Raw genomic sequence first — 23282 nt, forward strand, 5'->3', positions numbered from 1 at the left:
GAACATTTAAAATTACCATCTTCTGGGAAACAGAAAGTATGTCTTTAGTGAGTGGAACAACCTGCCTAACATACTCTGTGACTTCTTACAAAGATCCTATGGAAAAAAAAAGTTAGGTAACTTTTCCAGTGAAGTATATGTGACTACCTTTAGAATGAAGATAAGAGAGAAAAAAAACCCCCCAAAAAAAACAGATTAAACGTCTGAATATCAGTTAAGGAGTTATTTCCTGGAGCACGCTTATGCTGGTCTGATGAACAATCAAAGGAATGAAAACCCTGTTGCTCAAATTTGGTGTCCTTTTGACTTTTTGAAACAGATAAAACAGGGTCAACCTGACAACCTGAGTGAAAGGCTTAGTAAAAGCATATTTACAGCTCTTCTCTTCGACGCCCATTGCTACAGGCTGTGTTGTAAAATAGACTAAAAACCGTAGACTGGCTGCTCTCTATATGTTTGCTGAAGCTCTCGGTATAGCTGTCCTCTTTGTTGTTGAAACTGTAGCAGTTGCAGAGCAGCACCAAGAGCCACGTCAATGAATAATATATATATTGGTGAATTCCATATAACATGGGCCTAATAGCTTTTATAAAACAAGAAACCTTCGCAGAGGTTAGTTGATAAAAATGGCAGGTGAAATGGAAATCAATAGGAGCACTTCTGAGTGTATAATTTGGCTTGAATAGTAGTGTGGCAATAAAAAGAGTTCTCGAGATGTAGTTTATCTTGGAAAGAGGCAGCTTTGAAAAGGTTGCGTGCTGACTCTGATTAGAGAGCTAATTAGAAATTAAGTGTTGGTTTGTGTTCTATTGAGCACCGGTAAAAGAAATAGCACTTGGCTTAAGTAGTCCCTGTTGCCGGGTCTTCTTAGTCAGCTCCGAGTCCCCATTTTGTGTCATTTGGCCTCCCAGGACTTTTTAGGCTTCAGTGACTCAGTTTTTAGGCTCAGTGAACATCAGGAACATGTGTGCAGATAACCAACCGGCAGCCTTCAAAGAGGCCTCTTTATAGCCTATCCCTTTCAGTTGTGCATTTGCTCAAGCTCAAGCCTGCCTTTTGATGTACTAAGAGTAGATTTCTGATTGGCAACTCACAAAGGATTGAAATTGGATGACTGCGCATTTGGATAGGCAAGTGGGTTCTACATCTGAGAGCTTTGAGGAGTGAAGGAAGAAAAACAATGTTATTTTCATCTCAGCTTCTTAGTTTAATTTACTTCAGGAAATTGATTGTTAGAAAACCAGACTACTGGCTACACACTAAAATAAAATGGAAAGTGAAATTAAAAAATCAAGCTCATTCTTGATTGACTCTTTTCTTCCTGAAAATTAATTTCTCCTTTCTACTCGGCAGCTCGGCCCATGACGCGTATGACCTTGACGACCCCTACGATTGTGGCTAGGGCTCAGAAGCGTAAGATGACAGTTGCAACTTGTGTATCTGCGAATGGAAAGCCCCCAAGCGTGATCAAATGGGATACCAGGTTGAAAGGCGAAGCCACTTACCAGGAGACTCGCAACCAGAATGGGACGGTGACAGTCCGGAGCAACTATGTGGTGATACCGAGCCGCGAGACCCACAAACAGAAGCTCACGTGCATCGTCACGTACCGAAATGAGAAGATCACAGACAGCGTGGTGCTCAACGTTCAGTGTAAGACACTGCTCTCCTACTACTTCACTATTTTTTGTCTGTGCTTTTATTTAGTCCTGCATCCATGTGATGATTTTGTCACCAGATGACACCACTCAGCACAGTTTACACCAAAAAAAGGTTAATTACTAGAAAACAAATGAGCAGTAAACTACAGCACCAGACTCAGTCTAAGCATGTTCGAAATCTATTTTCCCAGTTCTGTTGACATAACTAATAGAATCAATAATTAATAGAATGACTGAATAAACAATTATTCAAGACAAACACTATTTACCAAAAATTATGTATTTAGAGAAAAATCAATGCTTAAACAAGACCTGTTTTTCAGTGTTGTGTTGGCAAGTGTGCAATGGTTCTTTTACACTGCTGTATTATTTGGATGACCAAATTTTTTAACCTTTTTTCAAGATTCTGGTGTTTTCAAGTTATTATTATTAATATTATTTTTACAAAAGTAGGCTTGGGAAATGTTGAAAAGTATCATTGTTATCATTAAAAAGCTGAATAAATAAGTAAAATTAAACCACACAACCTAAACAATAGCCTCCTAGTGTACGTTTAGGGTATATTAACAACAGTTAGTATTTGGTGCAGGTCTTTAGACTCAGTCATTAACAGCTGGCTGGTTCTGCTTTTCAGGTAGATGTAATGCCAGTTTTTGTTGCCACTATTTTCTCTTAAATTTTCAAAGTGAGACTTTGAAACAAGCTCCTTTGGAGCCTTTCCTTTTAAACATTGTTGCAAAATGTATTCTATCATCCACTAGAAAAAAACTTCAAAACACCAGACAAAGCTTCTTCTCTTCTTTATATATTACTTTCAGGCATCTCTGCTCTCTTTTCTTCAACATCCATCTTGAATGTAGGGACAGAGCCAGCGGTTAACTGACTATTATGCTACCTGGCTAGATAGCATTATCCAGGATGGCATTCAGCTGTATAATTTTATAAATGTGCAGTTATTATTGCTATGATTGCTCATATGTCATACATTTTCTTGTGCCTAAGACAGGTAAATGTTCAGTGATGTCTATATAATTGTTAGAACAGTGAGTAATGTGGGTGTTAATAGAATTAATAGGTGTCCTTTCTGAATAAGCACTCCAAAGTGCTCCAGGTGACCAAAATAGTAATGCAGTTATGTTTATGTAACTAATACATAAACACAGTTGGCATTTTGTCTGTTTACCAGTAAAGCATTATTTGTATCATGCATTATCTGAAATTATTAGCAGTATACCATTAGATCCTGTGAACTCCTTACACTACTAGTCCATTGAATCTTTTATATGCAGTATTCATGTGATTAAGTAGCATAAAGGTAAAAATTAAATGTGAAGTAGATAATTTTTTTTTTTTTAGATCATCTGGTCAAGACTATTTTTGATCCATTGTCTCAAGCTAATATGAACTATCTGCGACTTTAAAGTGGATGGGTTTTGAAAGGCAAACTGCTAGTGTCCTTCAGCAAAGGCACAATAATAGAGCAGTGGATTATGAGGGATAACTGACAGGAGTGCCCTTTCCTTGCAGATGAACCCGAGGTGCAGATCGAGGGGTTTGATGGAAACTGGTACCTGAACCGTCAGAATGTTCAGCTGACCTGCAGGGCTGATGCTAACCCCCCTGTCACGATCTACCAGTGGAAACTGTAAGTATGGCTAAACCGTAACAAAACCCCTTGAGGCTCAGAGGACGAGGCTGCAGGGATACACGCTGTTTTTCTCAGGTTAAATTTCTAGAGGAGGAAAAAAAAAGTTTTATAGAGGGCTCACTAATGCAACGGGAGGCAATTTCACAGAATGGTCAAAGTGAACATTTGTTTCGAGGCATATATACAAGAAAGTAATCTTCAAAGATAAAAATGCTGCTGCTTCCTTCATCCTCTCCAGAAATGTGTCTCAGTTTATTTGTTTGTTTAGAAAACGTGTAATGACGATAAGACTAGGACCCCAGGCAGAGCACAATGGGCCTATTACACCAACAACATATACCCCTATCTCCCCGATGGTCACAGATAGTGGGAGATAAATGCAAACAGAACACCATTTGCTTTGCTTTTGGGGTTGTGCTTTGAAGTCGAAGGGCCAGGATGCAGGTAGAGGGGTGAGAAAGCATCTTTGTTAGTGCTGTTGTGTTCTCTGAAGGGCACAGATGCAGCGGGTTGTCCCCGAGACAGTGAAGAGAGGGCTGAAACTGAAGCTGAAGTGGGAGCCATGGATTAAGCCTACATACCGCAGGCCTGACATCAGGGCTTTCGCCTGAGAGCCTACCGCTGAAAATACAAAGGCTAGAACAGACACAAACATGATTTCGAGCTGTTGGAGAATTGCTAAGTAACCTCAGGTTTGATCTGCTCTAAGGAACAGCATGAAAAGTGGGCTTACAGAAATAATGAAGTAAGTACTGAGATATAAAAGAAATAAAAGTGAATGCATAACTGCCATAATTTTGACTGATCAAACCCCTCACTGCCTTTGAATATCAGATGCAAGTACCAAAAAAAAAAAAGACGAGGAAAGAATAAAGAAGTAAAGTGGGTGCGGTTCTTCGGATATAAAGAGTATCACCTTTTTAAATTCAAGTATTATATTATAAAATTGAGAGATAAATGTAGCAATTTGTCCTTTAATTGCTTGGTAAAAGAAAGGTTGAGAAATATGTCAGTGGACTTGAGTGGATGTGGATTAATAGACCATTGTGCCCACATTGTATCTATTCTACAGACGACTGCTGGATTTTAATGAGACAGAAGGGTTTTTTTTTTTCTCCCGTTCTGTCTTATTCATAGATTTAGCTTTCAGGGCAGAAAGACTGATACTTACTGATATATAAACATAGCAGCAGAAGACGAAGACAAAATGGATATTCTGTTTGGCCTGTTTGGGTTGATTTTTTTATCAGAATCAAGGCGAGATTTAGGGAGATAGAGGAAGATAGGAAGAGAAGAGGAGGTGAAGAGGAAGAGATGTTAAGAGATGTGATCTAGAAAGACGAGGGCACTGTGCTGACAGATAGGAGAGGACGGCCATTGCTGCACTGAAAATGAGATGCCAAATCTGTTGTGAAGGTTCCCCTGGGCTCCACTGTGGAGGTCAGCACAAGGCTGTGACGGAACGATCCAGAACAAGCTGGCAGGATTGCGTCACACTCAACTCCAAACACAGAGATCTAAAAAGGAATTGCAGCACATATCAATAAGAATTCAATAATAAATTCCAAGAAAAAACACTACATAAAAGGTTTATTTTATATATTTTTATTTTGTGTTGTGTTCAATTTACTGTTGGAACTATAATTAAAAAAAGTTTGCTTTTACTCTGCACAATCACTTTCTGCCTTCATATATAGTCCTTGAGGAAAGCATCTAAGCCTCTTTGATTTTTTTCTCCTGTTCTTAGAGCACATTGCCAGAGCTATTTCTCAAAATGGGTTAATGGGGAGCTTCACTCAAGTAGCTCAGCTAAAAAAAGGAATGCATCCTGTATGAACTGTGTTGTTTGTTTTTGAAATGTTTGTTCGTACGGCATCATTTCTGGAGTCTGTTTTAAGTGCACACAGCAGTTTTGAGTGGGCATTAGAACAATAAGTGCAGGAAAGGTGAGCTAAAAACATGGCTATTCTTTCATATAGGGCTGCACGATTAATCGTTAGAAAATCGCGATCTCAATTCATACTTATGTGCGATCGCATTTCCAAATGACAACGATTTAAAAAAAAAAGAAAGAAAGAAAGAAAGAAAGAAAGAAAGAAAGAAAGAAAGAAAGAAAGAAAGAAAGAAAGAAAAAGACGATGACGATTGTACCGCATTTTGATCCGGGACGTAATCTGCATGAAAACAAGCGCTCACTCTTCCTGCTCAACAAGGACAAGGGCGGAGCCTTATACCACGTGATACAGAAGCTGGCTGCTAAAATTGGCAGGAAAAAACAACGGAGAGCACGTCAGGGATAGCGAGAAAGTGACTGGAGAAAATCCCTCCCGGTCAACCACCCAAACATCAATAACTGGAACCTTATACAGAGCTTCCCTATACCCGTCGAACTCCCGCAGGCACAAAGAAATTAAGGAGGCTATTACTTATCACCTGACTCCCATCAACACTGTGCAAAACGAGGGATTTAGGAAAATGATCAACACCCTAGACCAGGGGTTGGCAACCTGCGGCTCCAGAGCCGCATGCGGCTTTTTAGTCCTTATACTGCGGCTCCGCGTGGTTTGGGAAAATAAATTAGTATTTAGCTGAAGTGTATTTTATTTGTGTTTAGTTCTTTTTTTAACTTGTGGTTCTAAATTGGAAGATTATTGTGATATTGAAATATAAAAATAAAATTATATTCTATTATTTTTTCATCGCTCAAAATAAGAGTCACACTCGCGGAAGCCGGTGTACCCGCCGAAACGCCGTGCATTTATCGAGACTTTCAACCCCAGGTAGGCCAATTATGGATCTTCGGATCCACATTATGTCAGCAGCTATTCTCCACCATGAACTATGTTAAAGACAAACACCGCTCACGCCTGACAGATGACAGCTTACAGTCCTGTGTAAACTGACTTCGTACAGCCCCGATTAGCAGACGCTGTGTGCAGAGGTTCGGGACCATAAGTCTTATTGTAAACATATCACGGCAGACCGACGATGTTTGCATGAACACGCTTTTCAGCATCTCTTTATTGACCACTTTTCACACACGGTTGCTGTACGCGTACAGCCGGCTATAGCTTTTCACCTCACAGCCCGACATACACCACCAACAACAGGTAAAGGCAGCGAGGCATGATTGCGGGTGTGGCTCAGGTGCGTCCGCCTCCCCTGCAGCAGCGCTGCAGACCACGCCCCACCGCACGCATTAACCTGGTAAAATACATATTTAGGCAGAATTTTGTAAATATCTATTTTTAATTTTTCAGCAGCATAGTGCTTTTTTACCAATTATTTTTTAAAAGTTAGGTCAAGGCTCCAACAGCCCAAAGGCGATATAAGGGTGGTGGCTGACAACAGTTTTTGTTTGCTACATGGATCATTTTAGTTCTGGTTGGTGTCTTTCCTTTTGTTATATTTCTTGAGAGTTCAAAATGTGTTGATTACATAAATAAAATGTAATTTTCTCTGTAGCACTTCATGGATTTCATAAGCAACACACCTTAGTTGTTCACACAAAGCATAAAGGTAAAAAACAATATATACAGTGTTATCTTCATTTTAGATGTCAAAAAAAAAAAAATTGCGGCTCCCAGTGTTTTCTTTTGCGTGGAAACCGAGTCCAAATGGCTCTTTGGGTGTAAAAGGTTGCAGACCCCTGCCCTAGACAAACGCTACACAGTGCCGTCCCGCAACTGTTTTTCTATTGTTGCACTACCTGCTGTATACACGCAGTGTCGAGCAACGGTGGAGACGGAATTTCAAGCAGTACAACATTTTGCGGCAACGAAAAAAATTTGAGACATTTGTTGTTTTTATGTTTATTTATTGTTTTTATGTTCAGTCTCAACTGTTACAAAGTTGATGTGCAGTTAATAAGCGCAATAAATATTTATATTGGAAAAGAAAATCGTGAAAGAATCGTGATCTCAATTCTAAGCAAAAAAATTGTGATTCTCATTTTATGCAAAATAGTGCAGCCCTACTTTCATACATTCAATGCACTATAGTTATAAGATGTTTTTAAAAGAAAAGAAAGTATTTCAAGCAGACACATCATTTCCCATTAAAAATAAAAATCTGTATTATTTAAAGTAGACTGCTGCATTGCACTGTGTGATTGCTGCAGACTTAATTAGCCAGCTTACTTATCTGTATTGTGAAAAATGTAATTCTATTAGTCATGTCAATGAAAGGCCACAATAAAACAACTGTTGGTTACATTTTTTGGTCACCAGTCAGTGTGAATAAAACCTGGAGAGCCCTCTAAATTATATTTAAGTTGTATAACAGCTTTGTACAACTACTTCTGCTTAAGCACTTACTAAATATTGCTCCTGTTGCCTGGGGTTTCTCCAAAAAAATAACATTTCACATTACACAAATTTAAATTATAAGTGGACAGATGTGTGATTAAAAAGAGCAATCCTGTTAATTTCTTCTTTTAACTAACATTAGGTTGTGATCTTATCAGTTTCCTATTACCAGTCCCATTAATTATTGGTGGTATGTTTTTCACCTCCACATAATGTTGTTAGTTGTTAAATGTTGCTGATTGGCATTCTGTCCAATCACACCCACACCTATATGCACACACATATCATATATATGCTTGCGCATGACTGGCTAGCCAGTGAATAGAGAATATACATAACTCGTAAGTTGTTTGTTAGTCTTTCATTTTTCTGGTTCCGCACACACGTGCACAAGCAGACACACATTCAAATGTCTGACACAAATGCAGACATCTTTGGTAGTGGCAGAGTCCGTGGTGAATCACAGTTTGCCGGCCTTTCATTTCTGCAACAAATCAATTGGGCTTTGCAGAACTCAGCATTTGATAGCGGCTCACAAGGTAACTGATTATTGAATCGTGACATACTGTATTGAGGGTTGTTTGCGGCTCCATTGCAATTGCTTCACCAAGGTGGCCAATGAAAACAGCTCAGCCGTAACTCTTTCTATTACTTTTGTTCTGAACTATGGACTTTTTGTTGCTACGAAAATGTGCTGTGGTATTTTTTATATTTTTATTTTGCCTTGTTTTGACATTTTCTTCTGTCAGATAAATTTAACCACACGCAGATCAGCTATTTGTACTTAACGTTTTTATTAAATACCTTGTCGGTGTGTCGTAGGCCCTGTCATTGCAGAGCCTTGTTAAAAGCCTGTTAAGTGAACCTCAAATGCTTGATGTGTGACCATTGTGAGCATGAAACTTAATATTGTTGCCTCGCTGTGGTGTTATTTTGTTTTTCTCTCACCGTAATGAATAGGAACACTACATTGTTTTTGATGTTCTTGCACGCCTGCACTTCTCAGTGTGCCTTTCTGAGCCCACAGTAGTGGAGGAAATCTTTGCAGCATCCTTATTGATTAAAGAAACAACCAGCAGCTCACCTCAGTCAGACCAGGGGGCTCTTTAATATTATCATGATGTTTTGTAACTCTGCTCAAGCTGGGCCTATTCAGAGCAGGTGATGAGGCTAATTGAGGGAAACGCAACAGGAAACATCTAATTGTCGTGAAATTTGATGCCTTTTCTAGCCTGCGGGCTCCATAAAAAGGGTCCAGATAATACAATAGAGGTTTTGTTTGTTCATGATCCATGGCCTCAAAGTCTGCTGACCTGATCAAAGGACATGAGCAAGTCTGAACACAGTAGAGATAGTGAACCATGAAGACAAACACCTCAGGCAGGAGAAGCAGGCTGCAGTTCTCAATGACAGCACAGCATTTGGTAGATTCTGCATTTATCGCTTGATCAGCTGCCTCTCCTGACAGCTCCCCTGAGTTTTGACTTTAGCCATGTGTGCTGTGCTGTAGTTTAGGAAGGAAGCCCCCCCCCCCCCCCCCCATCCCCTTTACCCCCTACAATCCTCTCCTCTGCCACTGCTTTGTATTCCACGTGTCAAAAAGTCCATGTCCTCAGGCTTCAGCTATATCTTACCTGTTTGGACCTGCTGGGATTCCCTGTCCTCATAATTTTGTTTGGACGTGATGGATGATGGCTGAAATATAGCACTGTCAAATATTCTTGGTATTTATCTCACACCCACACCCACATCCAAGTTTGTTTGGCACTAGAGACTGTATTTTTTATGCGCCTTGAATTGCTTTGCTGCATCTGGGAGGGTTTTTTTCCTTTTTTTTCAGTGGTCTGGAGTAATTCTGCCTTTTTATGGCATCTGCATTATTGTTCCTCTCTCTTTTTCTCTCTCTCTCTCTTTCATCGCAGTTTGAATGGCTCCCTACCCAGCAATGTGGAAATCAAGAACAACACCTTGTTCTTCAAGGGTCCTGTGACCTACGACTTGGCTGGGACGTATGTCTGTGACGCTACCAACGGCATCGGGACTCGCACCGGCATCGTGGACGTCAACATCACAGGTAGGCTGATTAAGCTGGTCATTTCTCTCTCTCCAGTAACTCTGGCATGGCCTGATCAGTGCAGTAGCCCTCTAAAAATTCAGTCAGAAAGGATCAGACCCCCTTCTGCCCAAATAAACACAGCTATCAGTGCACATGCACATACCAGGTGATTGCAGCAGATCGCCTGCGTAGTTTCAATGTGGATCCAGCTTGCCTTAGCTGTGGGGCACCCTGCTGAACAGTGTGGCAGGTTGGGTGAAAAAAAAAAACCTCTCTGTTTGTGTATCAGAGTTTCACACACTGTGAGAACCACCGCCCCCCTCCCGACCTGCCCTGTTACACATCCAAGCACATGTGTGGGAGGAACATAAAGCAGGTCTATTATCAGTGCCTAAAATAACATCAAGGAAATTGGGGGTTTGAGGTGAGGGTACTGTATTGATCATAGTTTGCTTGCATCATGCTCACATCTCTCTGAGCTCTGTGCCAGTTCTTTTGTCTCCTCTTCTTCTTCTTGTCTTCTGGGGAAAACAAAATGCTGAACAAAACTGATTCAGTTTCCTTGTATTCCACATAATTGTTGGCACACACGCACTGTGGTTCCTCTGGGTTCTTATCCATAGGAGACGATATTATGCCCTCAAAGCCCCAACTGCAATATATGCCAGATCTGACCTTGCTAGACAGACTACAAATGTGGAGACCATCTTTTATTGCTACCAGCTGTGTGCGTGTGGTATTGGGAAACTGTCACAGTTTTGCTCTGGTCGGACTGGAAAGTCTTTTCCCCTTTGCTCTCTGCGCTGCTTGGTTTCTGGGAAGCCGAGGTGTTCTAACTTGCATTGCTTTGCATGTTGACTCATGTTGTGTCTCTGGAAACGCTCTGCTTGGTGTGAAGTGAACAGCTGCGCCTTACAGTATCATTGCATACCTTTTTTTTTCCTGTTTCCTCTCTTTCAGTGTGTTATTCTCTGCTGGTAAGGGTAAGGCTAAGACAAAGAAGCTTTGTAGGATGTTGTGTGATGTCATTACCTGCATTGTGAGGAGTTGCCCTCCCAAAGCAGATGGGCTAGTAGCGTTATAATAGAGGTTTCAAAGGAGTCGGAACAAGCCTTTCTTATCGAACAGAAGATGAGGAAGTAATCTGCTGTTAGGAAATCGCTGTGCACCAGCTTGTATTGAGTAACTGAGTTCCAAGGAGATGTACTGTTTGGCATAAAGTACTGTACCCCCTTTTGGAAAGGCAAAACAAAGGCACCAAAGTAATTTTCTATTTCTTCTTTTTCATTGATTGCTTAAATTAACAAACCACATTGCTATTGTCCCAGTAGTCTTTCTGTTTATTCTCATCATTTGTCTGTATAATTGTATCGAGTGAGTGAGGTGAACAATGTGTGGGTACATCATGTGAGTGCGTTCGCTTTCAGGTCGCCTCCGTGCAAAATTGGAATCTAAGCATTCTGCTTTGTTTTTGTCTTTGAACCTTTTGAGTTTTGAAGAAGTTTGCACTGTGCTCAGTAGCAGGTTAGAGGAAGCGTAATGACTAATTCCGAGGCTGTGAAAATACATTTGGTTCTCAGTAGTAGGTCATTGTTCCTTTCTGTCACTCTGCATGTTTACAAATAATGAATGTGCTTCGTTATTACAGTTATTACATATAATTATGCATTAAAACGAATTATTGATTTTTTTCTACTTGACAGTTAGATTGTCACTTGATATTTGTAGCTATAATAACTACCATCAAAGAAAAACTATATATCAAAGATTAAATGCCACAAAGCACCCAGTGGTCTGTTTGCCGTCTCTGTAGTAACACACTGGCTGAATATATTGTTGTTCTGTACTATTTGATGGCAAAAGTTCCCAATTTCTTTTAAGGATATATTCCCAAAGCGTACCACACAAGTCTTAAAAGCATGTTGCCAGTTCCCATAGTAACAGTTACAAGTTAAAAGGAGAACAGCCAGATTCCCTGACATGGAGCCCCATCAAATTACACAATGCCTTATAAGCAACTCAGGTTGATTTGAAGCATTAATGCAGTTTCCTGCTGTAGGATGCACACAAAGGGCGACAGAGGCGGTCTGGCCCTGTGTCTCATACACCAGCGGTCTCCAACCCCCGGGCCTCGGACCAGTACCGGTCCGTGAGTCGTTTGGTACTGGGCCGCGAGAGTTGAGGCTCAGGTGTGAAATGTATAGTTTTCAGGGTTTTTATCGGTTTTCAGCCTTATTTTGTTATCATTTTTATCGTTTACTTGGTTTTCCTTGGTCTTTTCACGTGTGTTATGAATCAATTTTCTTTTTTTCGGTACCGGTACTAGTTTTGTTTTGTTGTATTTATCCGCGACACCTTAAAGGCCGGTGCATGAAAAAATTGTCGGGCATAAACCGGTCCGTGGCGCAAAACAAGTTGGGGACCGCTGTCGTACACTAGCAACATGGATGTCTTGCAGTGGTGTGATGCATAAGCTTATGCGCTCTTTGCTGATGATGTGAAATTGATAGCATTCCCATCTTAGTGTGTACTTGTCACCAGAAACTCTGAACTTTCGGTTCAGGAGACATTTGTGACTGCAGATCTGCACGGCTGACATGACTGAAAAGACCTTTACATGGGAACTTCAGGGTGTTCACAACATTTCCTATTGACTTTTCTGAAGTGCTCTTTGCTGCCTTGACATTGGCGGTGCATAATGACCCAGTGGCGCTGGTGTAAGAAGTGTGCTGATGCTTCATTAACTTCAAAAAGCATCTTTGTGCTTCGCAACTTCAAAGAGGTCTGGCTGAGACATAGCAGGTGAGAGAGCCCACTGCTGGCTGCTGTTCATGGCTGCACCATTAGGCCTCAGTAATCCTAGCTAAGTGTACTGTGCGGAAAAGGACCAAACCACCATCTTCGGCACATTTGTTCAGAACATCATATGGCTGCTAGAGCTGCCAGATTTTTTTGACCATTGAAAACACAAAATAATAATTTTGTGTTTTCAATGTTAAAAGTGTTTCCCTTCCCGTGTTTCCCTTGTTAAAAGTCCATTTTAATGGTCTTTGAACATGGAGACTCCCAGGAGAGTTTTGTGTTACTAGAGTCAATAAATCATCATTGTTCCTGGTCTTTTTATCCTTTATTAAACTCTATCACTGACAAATATGACACCCAAGCAATCTTGTCACTATTATACATAATTTTGTCCATAGAAAGATTTATCCATATGTTTGGCAGTAATCCTTTTTTTTGTTTTCAAGTTCACTTATAGATTGCCACCATAATGTTCACCTGCTGTGGCAACAACCTTGCTTGATGTCAGGAAGATAAAACGTCCATGACGTCTCATTTGTATAGCAGAAAAGCTATTTTCCCACAGTGGAATGCAGCACACGTGGGGGATTTTAAGAAAGTGTGTTTTAATCAAACTACTCAGTTTTCATGGACAGATTGGTAGCTGCATAACTGTCACCTATGCAGATAGCAGGGCCACAGAGCACCTTGTTTCAATTAGTTCTGGGATAGTGTTTGCTGCGGAGATGGCATTGACTATGGTCGAGTCACATGGGCTAAAATGGCTTTCTCCAAGGACATGTGTTCTGGAGAAATGGTGTCACTTGTCAGAATCTAATGAAGCACTCTCCTGGTTTAATCAATCCTCGCTCTCAGAAAAAGAGGTGGAAAGGAAGTCTAGGGGAAAAGGAAGAGAGGGAGGGGGAGGGATCTATAGCGAGGGAGATGAGTTTCGTGTAATGGGCCTCTTCTTAGCAAATACCTCACTCATTTACATGCAGTTCAGAAATCTCCTGAGAGAAAGTTGACAAGTCGTCAGATCTGATTAATCAGCTAATTACCAACGGGTATCAGAGGCCGTGTTAAAAAATAGAGACAATTAAACAGCCTCACAATGTAAGTTATTTTTGATGAATCCTTCTCAGCAGCCTTTAACTGTCTAATAGGAATGTCACTCAGGCAGTCGCCCCTGTAAAATATTGCAGCTGAGAAAGCCACAGGAATAATGCGGTTAAACCTCAAAGATCCTCCCCAACTTAAGAGAGACAGAATCAGTCTTTCATTAAGATAATCAGCTTTTCCACCATCAGACTCTGTTTTTGTGCTTGGAACAAATCAATGCTGCCATCTTAAATTTCTTCCTAGAGCTTAATAAGTTCTAATGAATGGCTGTTTTGCGAGGATGGCCTTACAATTATGTCATTATCACCCCTGAGAAAGGATATGTGTGGTTTTATTCTTGGCAGCGCACATTTTTGTGACATGTGGGAAAATTAGCTTCAGTGAGGGGGAAGCGCATTTGTTTACTCATTTTAACCTTGACTCACCCACACACCAGCGCTCGTCTTTGAGAGATAGGAGCCAGAGTGAGTCAAAGACGTTGCATTATTCCAGCCATATTAGCAGGATCAGCTATGAATGATGATATCAGATCAGCTAGGGGTCAGCTAGTATGTGAACCTTTGGATGATTCCCCTTACAGCTTAGCAGCGCTAACTTTCATCTTCCTTTGTCAGAGCTGTGGCAGAGAGCTGCTTTAGAGAGCAGAGGTGCAGTCAGCTTTGCCACAGGGCTTTACCAGTTGGGTTAAACTGGATGGAGTGACAGCGTTCTCGTCAATTTAGCAAGAAAGCATGAGGATGGATCCTTCTGTAAGCACAGTCAACCGGTGCCAACATCTGTTCACGCTTCCCTGAACACGCAATAGTTGGCTGCCATGTGAGAAAATGAAGTTTAGAAAGAAGAGGTGGGGGAGAAATTCTAGTCATGTGCCAAAATTATTTTAATAAAAAAAAAATATATATAGACATGTATAGGTGATGTATTTATGTCACTGAAGGAGAAATTTGAGTTTGTCTGTCTGATTTTTACAATTTATTTCCAGCCAGACAGCATCGGGGACGTGAAAGAGGAAGAGAGGGCATGAAACTGTTTACAGGCCTTTATGTAACAGCCTGTGTCAACTTCTAGTGTTCACTGGTTGTCACTTCTTCTTTCCTTCTTGTCCTACAACACTATAATGTGCAAAGACAGTAACACACAGTGATAGTGAGAGAAGGTGACATTGATTTAAGAAAGTAAAGGCCTATGTGGATTTTTATTTACATTTTTTCTTCACTGGAAGCAAATGAGGTTATTGTCAGGAGAATTCAGTATGCCTATATAATGATTGTGAATGCTTACCCGCCAGGTTGGCAGGAAAGCAGCAGTGGGTAGTGGGGAAATAGCACAGGGAGCTTCCTCAGCATAAATTTAAATTACTGACAAGAAGATGCTATCTGAGCTGACATTAGATCTTTTAATTGCCTTAAATATTATCACAACTCTAACTGGTTGTGAAACACACCCTTAAAAATGTACTTAACTTCACTAGTCCAGATTGTTGCAAGATATTTTTTCTAAGATTTGATCTCTCAATTTATTTTTTTCCGCATAGGAAATTAACAGCTCAGGATTTAACATCCAGATTTAAAAAACAAGAAAAGAAAGAAAGAAAAAGATTTAAAAAATTTAATCACTCCTATTGGATTAAAAGTCTACTAAGACTTTATTGATTCTTCACTGTTATATTCCAGTTTCCATTACTGAAAGAGTCTTTGTAACAAAATATACCAAAAATAATAAACTCACTTCAGTGACTTTGGGAAGATTTCAGCTTGTGTATTATTTAAAATACTTTACGGTCCTCTGCATAACAGTAAATTCCAGTAGATAATGTAGTTTATTTTTATCAGCTGTGAAACAGACATGGCGGTCAGTCCATTGCTGCAGGATCTGTTGGTTTTCTCAATGTGATAATGCGGCGATTGGTCGGTGTAATAAAACTTGCGAGACGACGGCAAGAACATCCTTGAATAAAACAAGTAATGCACCATATATTACTGACATCTAACAGCAGTGCCGCTACGTGCAGCCATTTGTCTCTTTCTTTTCTCTGACAGAGACAAGAGACATTATGATGTCAGCTTTGCAAAGGCTCCTCTAGCTATGTGAAATTTGTTTGTCTTCGCCTGTCATGGTGGAGTCTGTCTCAATCTGTGCGCTATAGCACATTGCGCTTCTCACATCGCCGCCTGCATTATTCATAGATTCAAAGGCCACATGTGTATATCCTGTATATTATTACACCGTCACTTTAAGCGGATGCAGGTTAAGGGAGCATTTTCAGAATCTTGGTCTTCTGCTCCCTTTGCTAGCTTGTTATCACCCTTGAACTTCCTGCTTCTGCAAACCTACAAGGGTTTTGGTGTGCAGGCTGACAGAGTGACTTCTAGCCCCACGTTCTCACTGCGGGGAGGGGGAGTTGCTCTTTGCTCAGATCCTGCCAAGATCACACCTCATTATCCAAATGAGACATTAGCATGGCCCGTTCCCTCGCTTGCACAGCATAGGCCGCCCCATAAAGTCTTCTTCTGTGTTCTGTGCTGTGCCAGGGGAAAGCACTGAGGGGGAAGATATTGTGGCTGCAGCTCATTTTGCATAAAATGGAGGAGGGAAGTGCTCACTGTGTAAAAAGAGTCTTTTTTTTTATATATTTGGAGAAGAAGAGATAACCCGGCTGGAGATGTGAAATGCAAATGTCACCAGGGGAGAGCATGTGAGAGCAGAGCAGCTGAGATCGTAGTGATTTATCTTAACATTTGTTTCTGCATGGCTTGCTGTTTCTGCTCTCCGGAGGATATGCAGAGGAGAGGGATGTGGCAGACAGATGGAGCAGGGGGATTGGCTGAGCCCCTTCGGCCCAGCTCACCTCCTCTGTCCTCCTCCTCCCTGTCCACCCGTGTGGTGTTGGATCTGTCACGCCTCCACGAGAGCCTGATGAAGTAGGTCAGACGCTGTCCCGGGGTCTGACCACTGGCTCCGAAGCTGCTGCTGCTGCTGTTGGTGATGCTTTGTGGTGATTCACTCATTACGCTCAAAAATAACAACAGGGGGAGAAAATAAAAGGGGGGGGGACGGGACAGAGAAAAAGCACAGGGTAGGATGGTGTGGTAAACAAACAGCTCGCTGACCTCTTGCTGACTTAATACGTGCTAACATGCAGATTTGTTTGCTGCATGTCTGCTGACCCAATAACTCAACTGCACATCACTTTGACTAAGCACCGCAGCCGCAGATGCAAATGCATTAATAATGTTACCTGCGTAAACATGATTTTTTAAAAGAGTTGCATTGGCATTTAGATGCTGGTGTAAATATTCATTGCTCATTAAGGGTGCATTAAAAATGATTATTGCCCCGTAGCGCAAAACGTAGCTGGTCCTCTTATATTTGCAAGAGGACCAGCTTGCTTTCTGCAATGTTCTGGAGCGCCAGTATTTCCCTGTACTTTCAAATGCGACCTTCATGTCGGATTACTGTTATAATAGTCATAACAATGGCGACTTTGTTTATTTCAACTAGAAATAACCATATATAAAAGCAGAGAGTCGGTGGTGTGAATTCTTGGTCTCAGTCAGAGATGACACGCTGTTTCTGCTGAGAGGAGATGAAAACAAGAAACAGTCGCTGTTTTTCTGACTCGATGGTCCTGCAAGTTGCTGCATGTTCACACGTTCAGGCTACAGATGATGTCACCCGTGTTTTGATTCCAGTAGTTTCACAGCATTGTCTCCTCCAGCATCCTTCTAACCCACTGGTTTTATGACAGGGAATTGGATTTGAATTTGTGGGAAGCTTTTAATGGCACAAGTGAGGTGAGCTTGTGTCTCCGAAGTCAGTGGAAGCAAAAACAATCTATAGTGACAAACGGGAAGAAATGGCAGCTATTGGGAGGGAATATCTGATAGGCTGAAAAAGAGATTTGCCCCAGCCGCAACTCTCAAAGCAGCATGTTAAATTCCTGTCAGTGATAAGCTTTTATTCGTCGTGGCAGCATTACATTTCCATGACTTCAAAACCACTGGCAAATTCAGACAAGAGAGGTAATGAGGATCTGTTAAATCAGTGAATTAATGTGTCTTCTCTGAGTGTGCCCTTCCTCACTCACTCGCTCATTATGCCATTCTTTATTTTGTGTTGTCACTCCTGAAACTCTTAAGACGTTTGCTCAATCTTTTTCCTTGTTGCCACTCCTCAACTTCTTAGAGTAGCCCTCTATGTTCTTTTCATCTTTTGTTGTCAGCTGCTTGTTCCTCCTTTAGTCATATTAAAACACCACTCCCAGCGCCACTCTTTGAAAATCCTCTCTCATTTTCCCAGCTTCTTTCATAACCTTGTCCAAGTGATTGCGCTAAGTCTCAGGAATGTTTTTACCTGTCTCTCCTCCTTTTTTTTCATGTGCAGACATGACTGGAGCACACCCAGTAACAGTATCTGCAGGACCGAGTTGTGAAACTGTTTCTCTCACTTTAAAGCCCCCTCTGCTTTCTACAATCATTTTCTGCACTATCTCTGAGCATCTGCTGCTTCTACATTGAAATGCAAACCCCTGCTCAGAATACATGTTGTTTTCTGAAACCACAAATCATTTATATTACAAAATATATATGCATGTATATTATATATACACAGCATTTATTCATTTTTTTTTCTTAAGTCTCACTTGTGTTTTGCACAAACGACTCAGATGAAAAGCTTTCATTGCGTTGTGAAGAAAACATATTGTGTCACTTGGATATTTGGAGGTAGTAAATCATCCACTTGATCATGTCGTGGGGGTTCAGAGTGGTATGAATAACCCAATACGAAATGGCATTGTTGTTTGAGTAGCTGTAAGATTTCCTGTTATTTTTTCCCCCCTGTATAAATCTATCGTGCCTCTGGATTGAATTATAGTCTTTCACAGCACATCCTTCCACCTATTAATCTCAATACTACATTTTATTCATTGCAACTAAAAGTTCCCCCACTATCTGCATTTTTCCTCACGGGTGTTAATAGACATTGGCTTTTACAGCGTGGAACAGTATCAGGGCCATTGTTGTGCTGCTGAGGTCTTTTTTGATCTGTCCATTGGCAGGTAATGCCAGCAGCGAAGGCGTGCTAGTGTAACGCCTCCTCATTTTTCTGTGCTGTCAAACACCTACATAACCCAGCCATTCATTTCATTTATTTTTTGATTATATAAGGTGATTAGCTTGCACCCTAGCTGCTCTAATTTAACATAAATTCACAGAGTCCGTGAACTAGACAAAGCTGCTGTGCTGGAGATATGTTCACGTATGCACACGGCTGGTGGTGTGATTTTACAGAGGGAAATGCACTGGGTAACATGGTGAGAACAGACAGTCCTCTTTGCCAACACGGCGTTTTAAGTTGCAAAATAGAAGCAGTGTTCCTGTACTGCACTCAGTGATTTGATGAGCAATTTCTGGTCTTTCTGAGTTCCTCTCTCTCCCTTAAAGTGCCCCAAACACGGAGCTGAAGCTATCTAAAAACATCAGTAGTCCTCCTTCCATTGCCGCTCCAGTAAAACAACTTAATACCTCCTTTCGAAAACGCAATTTGTTGTTTTTGGTACAGCAGCTTGCAAAGCTTCCTCCAGGCTGGATACACCAGCCTAAAACCCACAAAAAATACCTGGAGGTTTACAACCTCTTTCGTGTCTGTGCTTTTTTTTTTTTTAAAATGAACACTTGTAACAGTTATTAGTGTTGACATTCACATTGGGCAAATACGAGTGTCAGAGGTAGCTTCGCTTGATGCTTTATAGCAATGAAGATGGCAGGGATCACCTTCTTTCGCTGCTGCTATTCTGCAATTTAAATGCTCTGTCCTTATGTTTTTCACCTCTTGAAATGATGGTAAATATGGAGTCTTGGAAACCTTTGAAATGCAGTACAATAATCTCCCTAATTAAGATCGAATAAGGGGACTGATGAGAGCAAAAACCGATCCTAGCTACAGACGAGGGCAGTGAAGGGTAGAAGAGAGGATTACAGGAGAATATTTTTCCTTTTCTCTTTGCCCCTTCAATCCTCTGGATTTTCACCCATCTTTGGACTTGGTGGGAGGATGTGTTCTCTAGCAGGGGTGACCTGGCTCTGCTCTCTCATTGATGTGTGTAATGAAGGCCTGTGTCTGAATAATCCCATTAGGTGGTCAGATTAAAACCTGAGCTGATATTTGAGACTGTGCCCGGCACGGCTATAGAAATTGGAGAGCTTTGCTGTCGGCCCTTGGAGAAAGGGTCCAGATGAAGAGCGACTACGGAGAGCGACCGTGTTTGGGAGGTCTCGTCTGTAGACTGATAAAGTGCCATTGTAATTAAAGCAGAGCGGAAGGCCTTAGTAGCTTCCTAACTTCACTCACTACCATCATTTTATACTTGAATTAGGTTTGAGATTCATCATTTCCAGTAAAGAGCATTTCTCACCATGTGTAATGGCTTTGATTCACCCATTAAGGGCAATAATTTGAAAAAGATTTTCTGCTTAAGTGGGAAATTTGTCTTTTTTGTGTTGCTTGATGAGGATGGCTTAGATTTGCTGTTATTGCAGTGGTGCTCTGATTCACCTCTATCCGACTTACTGATTACGCGTGGGGATAATTTATCTCCAAGGAACATTTAGGATTGCTCAACGTAAACCTTCATTTTTGTTCAATTATGACCCATTGCTTGTAAATGAGCTTCAAATTTCAGAAAGACACTTTGCCCATGCATATGTTCCCCACCCCTGTTAGATCAACACAGATGCAATTCTCCTCTCGGTTGTTGCCTTTAAAACCTTTAATAATCACCATAAATAATTTGCGTGCATGTTGTACAGACTACAGCTGAAATTCAGTCGTAAAAATGTCATAAAATAAGAAACGCATCCTTTTTCTTTTCGAATACAGCTAACGTATTTAGTGTTATCAGTGTGTGTTACATTATCATGTGCCTAATGGGCGTGTAATTAAGCAGTAAGACTGGAAAGACAGTATCAGAAGGAAATGAAAAAGCAGCATGTATTTCACCTATATTGCTTTTCCCTGCCTTTTTTTGGACTTTACATACAATTCTCTGGTTTGCTCCGTGTGAACAGGAAGCTCATTCCTTTGTTTCTCACAGTCTCGTATTCCCTTCTTCCAGGCCTTTCCCACACCATTTGTTTAGTAGATGGTGTAACTGTGTTGTATCCCCCTACCTTTCTGTTGAGGATTCAGTGTTCACCATTGAAGTTAAATCATGTGCTTCTGCTCTGCCGGTTTACCTAAGCACTACCTATGCGCCTCAAGGCTTTGATCACATTTCAGATAAAAAGTCTCTCTTGTCTGTGTGCTCTAAGGAGCTTTGCACAGTTTGTAGTTTCAAGTGAAGATGTACACATACGGGACAACACTTTCATGTTAGTTTTACTGTATGCTGCACCCACATTTGACTCAAACGTAGTCCTTTTGTTTTGTGTGGGTTTTTTGTTGGTTTTTTTTCCTGTATGTACGCTGTGCACTCTCTAAATGGTGGACTGAACATAGCGCCTCATTTTAGTGATGCTATGGACATGGCAGTTGGGAATTTGAATTTTGAATGTCAGTATAGAGTCAACATATTACTTTGGCTTTTGCAAGGTAAAATCCCAGCCTTCATACTCTAGCATCTTTGTCATTATCTCTCACAGGCCATTAATCATATTCGCTCTGTTCTAGATTGGAGAACACAGAGGCTTATGATAATTTTCTCTCTTTTCTCCTCTCTCTGTATCAATAATATATATTTTTCATGGAGGCATATGCTATTTTTTGCTGTGTGCTCCTCTGCTTGAATGGAAGAGCTTCGTGTTTATCAGCTCTCTAAGTGCATCATGGCTGTGTATGCTTGGCTGCTGATAATCATCTCTGGCAGTGCTCTTTCATTTCATTACCACGATGCTGGCGATCAAAATGTCTTGTTTTAATTATTTATGCTGGACTGTACTGCAGTATATCGTTGAATATGTTTACTTTGACTTGTAAGTAAAACTTGTTAACTGAAGAGCCATATCAATTATAAACCCATCTCCAAAATGTTAGGATGCTGTTTAAAGTAAGAATAAAAACAATGATTTGCAAGTAGCGCAACGCCTATGTTCATCAGGAACAGTACAATACCAATGTGCTGGGGACAGGTCTGGACAGCAGATAAGCCAGTAGACTCCTTACAGAGACATGTCTTAAAAAGACAAAAGGGAAAAAAGAAGTAGTGCATGTAGGACCACCTAGCTATCACAATGCCACATTGTAGACTATGCACTGCTCCACCCTGGTTGCCTTTCTGCTGTTTAACTCAAAGAATAAGATTCTTAAAAATGAGCAGACATTTTCAACATTTGAAATGTTGTATTTGTACCACTTTCAATTGAATATAGGCTTTAAATCACTTGCAAATCATTTCATTCTCTTTTCATTTTACACAGCATCCCAGCTTCTCTGGAAATGGGGTTGTAATTCCTTCACTGTTTGCCTATTAAATTGTTTAATTTTCCTCCGCCTTCTAATATGAGAAGAAATGATGGTTAATGCATGCTGACAAAGCTTCATTTACTTTAATGTCTTCAGTCATTTTACTCTTTGATGGTGTTGTGTGGTGGACTGGCTGTTTTTTTTTTTCTTTTTTCATTATTTCCGCGTCTAAAACTGCATGTGGCTGTAGCTGAGCTTTTACGATGTCACTAAAGACTACTGTTGGGCTGGGAGGGGGTGTTGTCGTGGGGCCAGGGGTCCTTCCCTTTCCCCTTTGCTTTTCCGTCCTTGTCTCCCTTACTCCATCTTTCCTAAAAAAAAAAAAAAAAAATGCACCTGCACAAACGCACCTCTTCCCACCAGAGCACTGACACACTCCCTTCCATCTGTGTTTTCCTACCCAGAAATTCCTGTCCCCACCTACGGTGGCACCACACATGTCCCACAGGAGCAACACAATGCAGGTGTCGCCATCGGGGGTGCTGTGGGGGGTGTTGCCCTCTTGGGTCTGGCGGCCATACTGCTCTTCATATTCCTGCGCCGCCGCCAGCGCACCTTCAAGGGAGACTACAGCACCAAGAAACATGTGTTCGGAAATGGGTACAGCAAGGCTGGTGGGCTGCCTACCCACCCCCCCATCCCTAAGAACTTGCAGTACCCGGACGACTCAGACGAAGAGAAGAAACCCGCCCAGATTGGTACCACTGGAGGGTTTGAGGCAGGCGACCGTGATTTCGATGCTGAATCAGACCTGAAGAGGCCCTATTTCACTGTGGATGAAGGAGAGAGCCGAGATTACGATGAGCGGACTCTGGCTTTCCAGTATGAGCCTGAATCTGAAATAGCCGATGATATGATCTCTCAAACCGATGGTTCTGTCATTTCTAAGAAAGAATGGTATGTGTAGTGGCATGCAACAACCAAACCAAACAACCCTTTGTCCCCCACCTCCATTCCACCTCACCCTTCACCTCCATCACGACCCCCCACCCTCCCATTTATCAAACTGCACTATCATAGTCCCTCTTTTGGTCACCCTAATATCCCGCCCCCTTTCACATCTGACCCCATCCAGCTAATATCAACTAGAAAATCAAGTGTCTATTTAAAGTGCTAGCAACATCAACTTCTCAGCATTGGTATCAGTACCATCAGGTGAATGGGCAAAGTGTACAAACTAAGGTATGTAGATGGACACACTGTTGCTGACATACAAAGGTCGGTGTGGTGATTGGTCGATTAATCCT

The 23282-nt window shown here is 41.2% G+C and overlaps 1 protein-coding gene across 9 annotated transcripts in view; it reads left to right on the top strand.

Moving 5' to 3' along the window:
• nectin1b (nectin cell adhesion molecule 1b) overlaps window positions 1–23282 on the top strand; it is a 162115-nt gene that overhangs the window by 49409 nt on the left and 89424 nt on the right. For 8 of the 9 annotated variants that reach the window (XM_085183979.1, XM_085183985.1, XM_085183982.1 and 5 more), the window contains exons 3-5: window positions 1354–1653; window positions 3189–3306; window positions 9539–9690. In XM_085183979.1, the coding sequence (XP_085040105.1) occupies window positions 1354–1653; window positions 3189–3306; window positions 9539–9690 (570 nt within the window). Of the gene's footprint in view, window positions 1–1353; window positions 1654–3188; window positions 3307–9538; window positions 9691–22439; window positions 23089–23282 lie in introns of those variants that run through there. The other variant, XM_085183986.1, reaches the window with a different exon arrangement.

Source organism: Neolamprologus multifasciatus, chromosome 14 (assembly GCF_963576455.1).
Source record: "Neolamprologus multifasciatus chromosome 14, fNeoMul1.2, whole genome shotgun sequence".
Lineage (NCBI taxonomy): Eukaryota > Metazoa > Chordata > Actinopteri > Cichliformes > Cichlidae > Neolamprologus > Neolamprologus multifasciatus.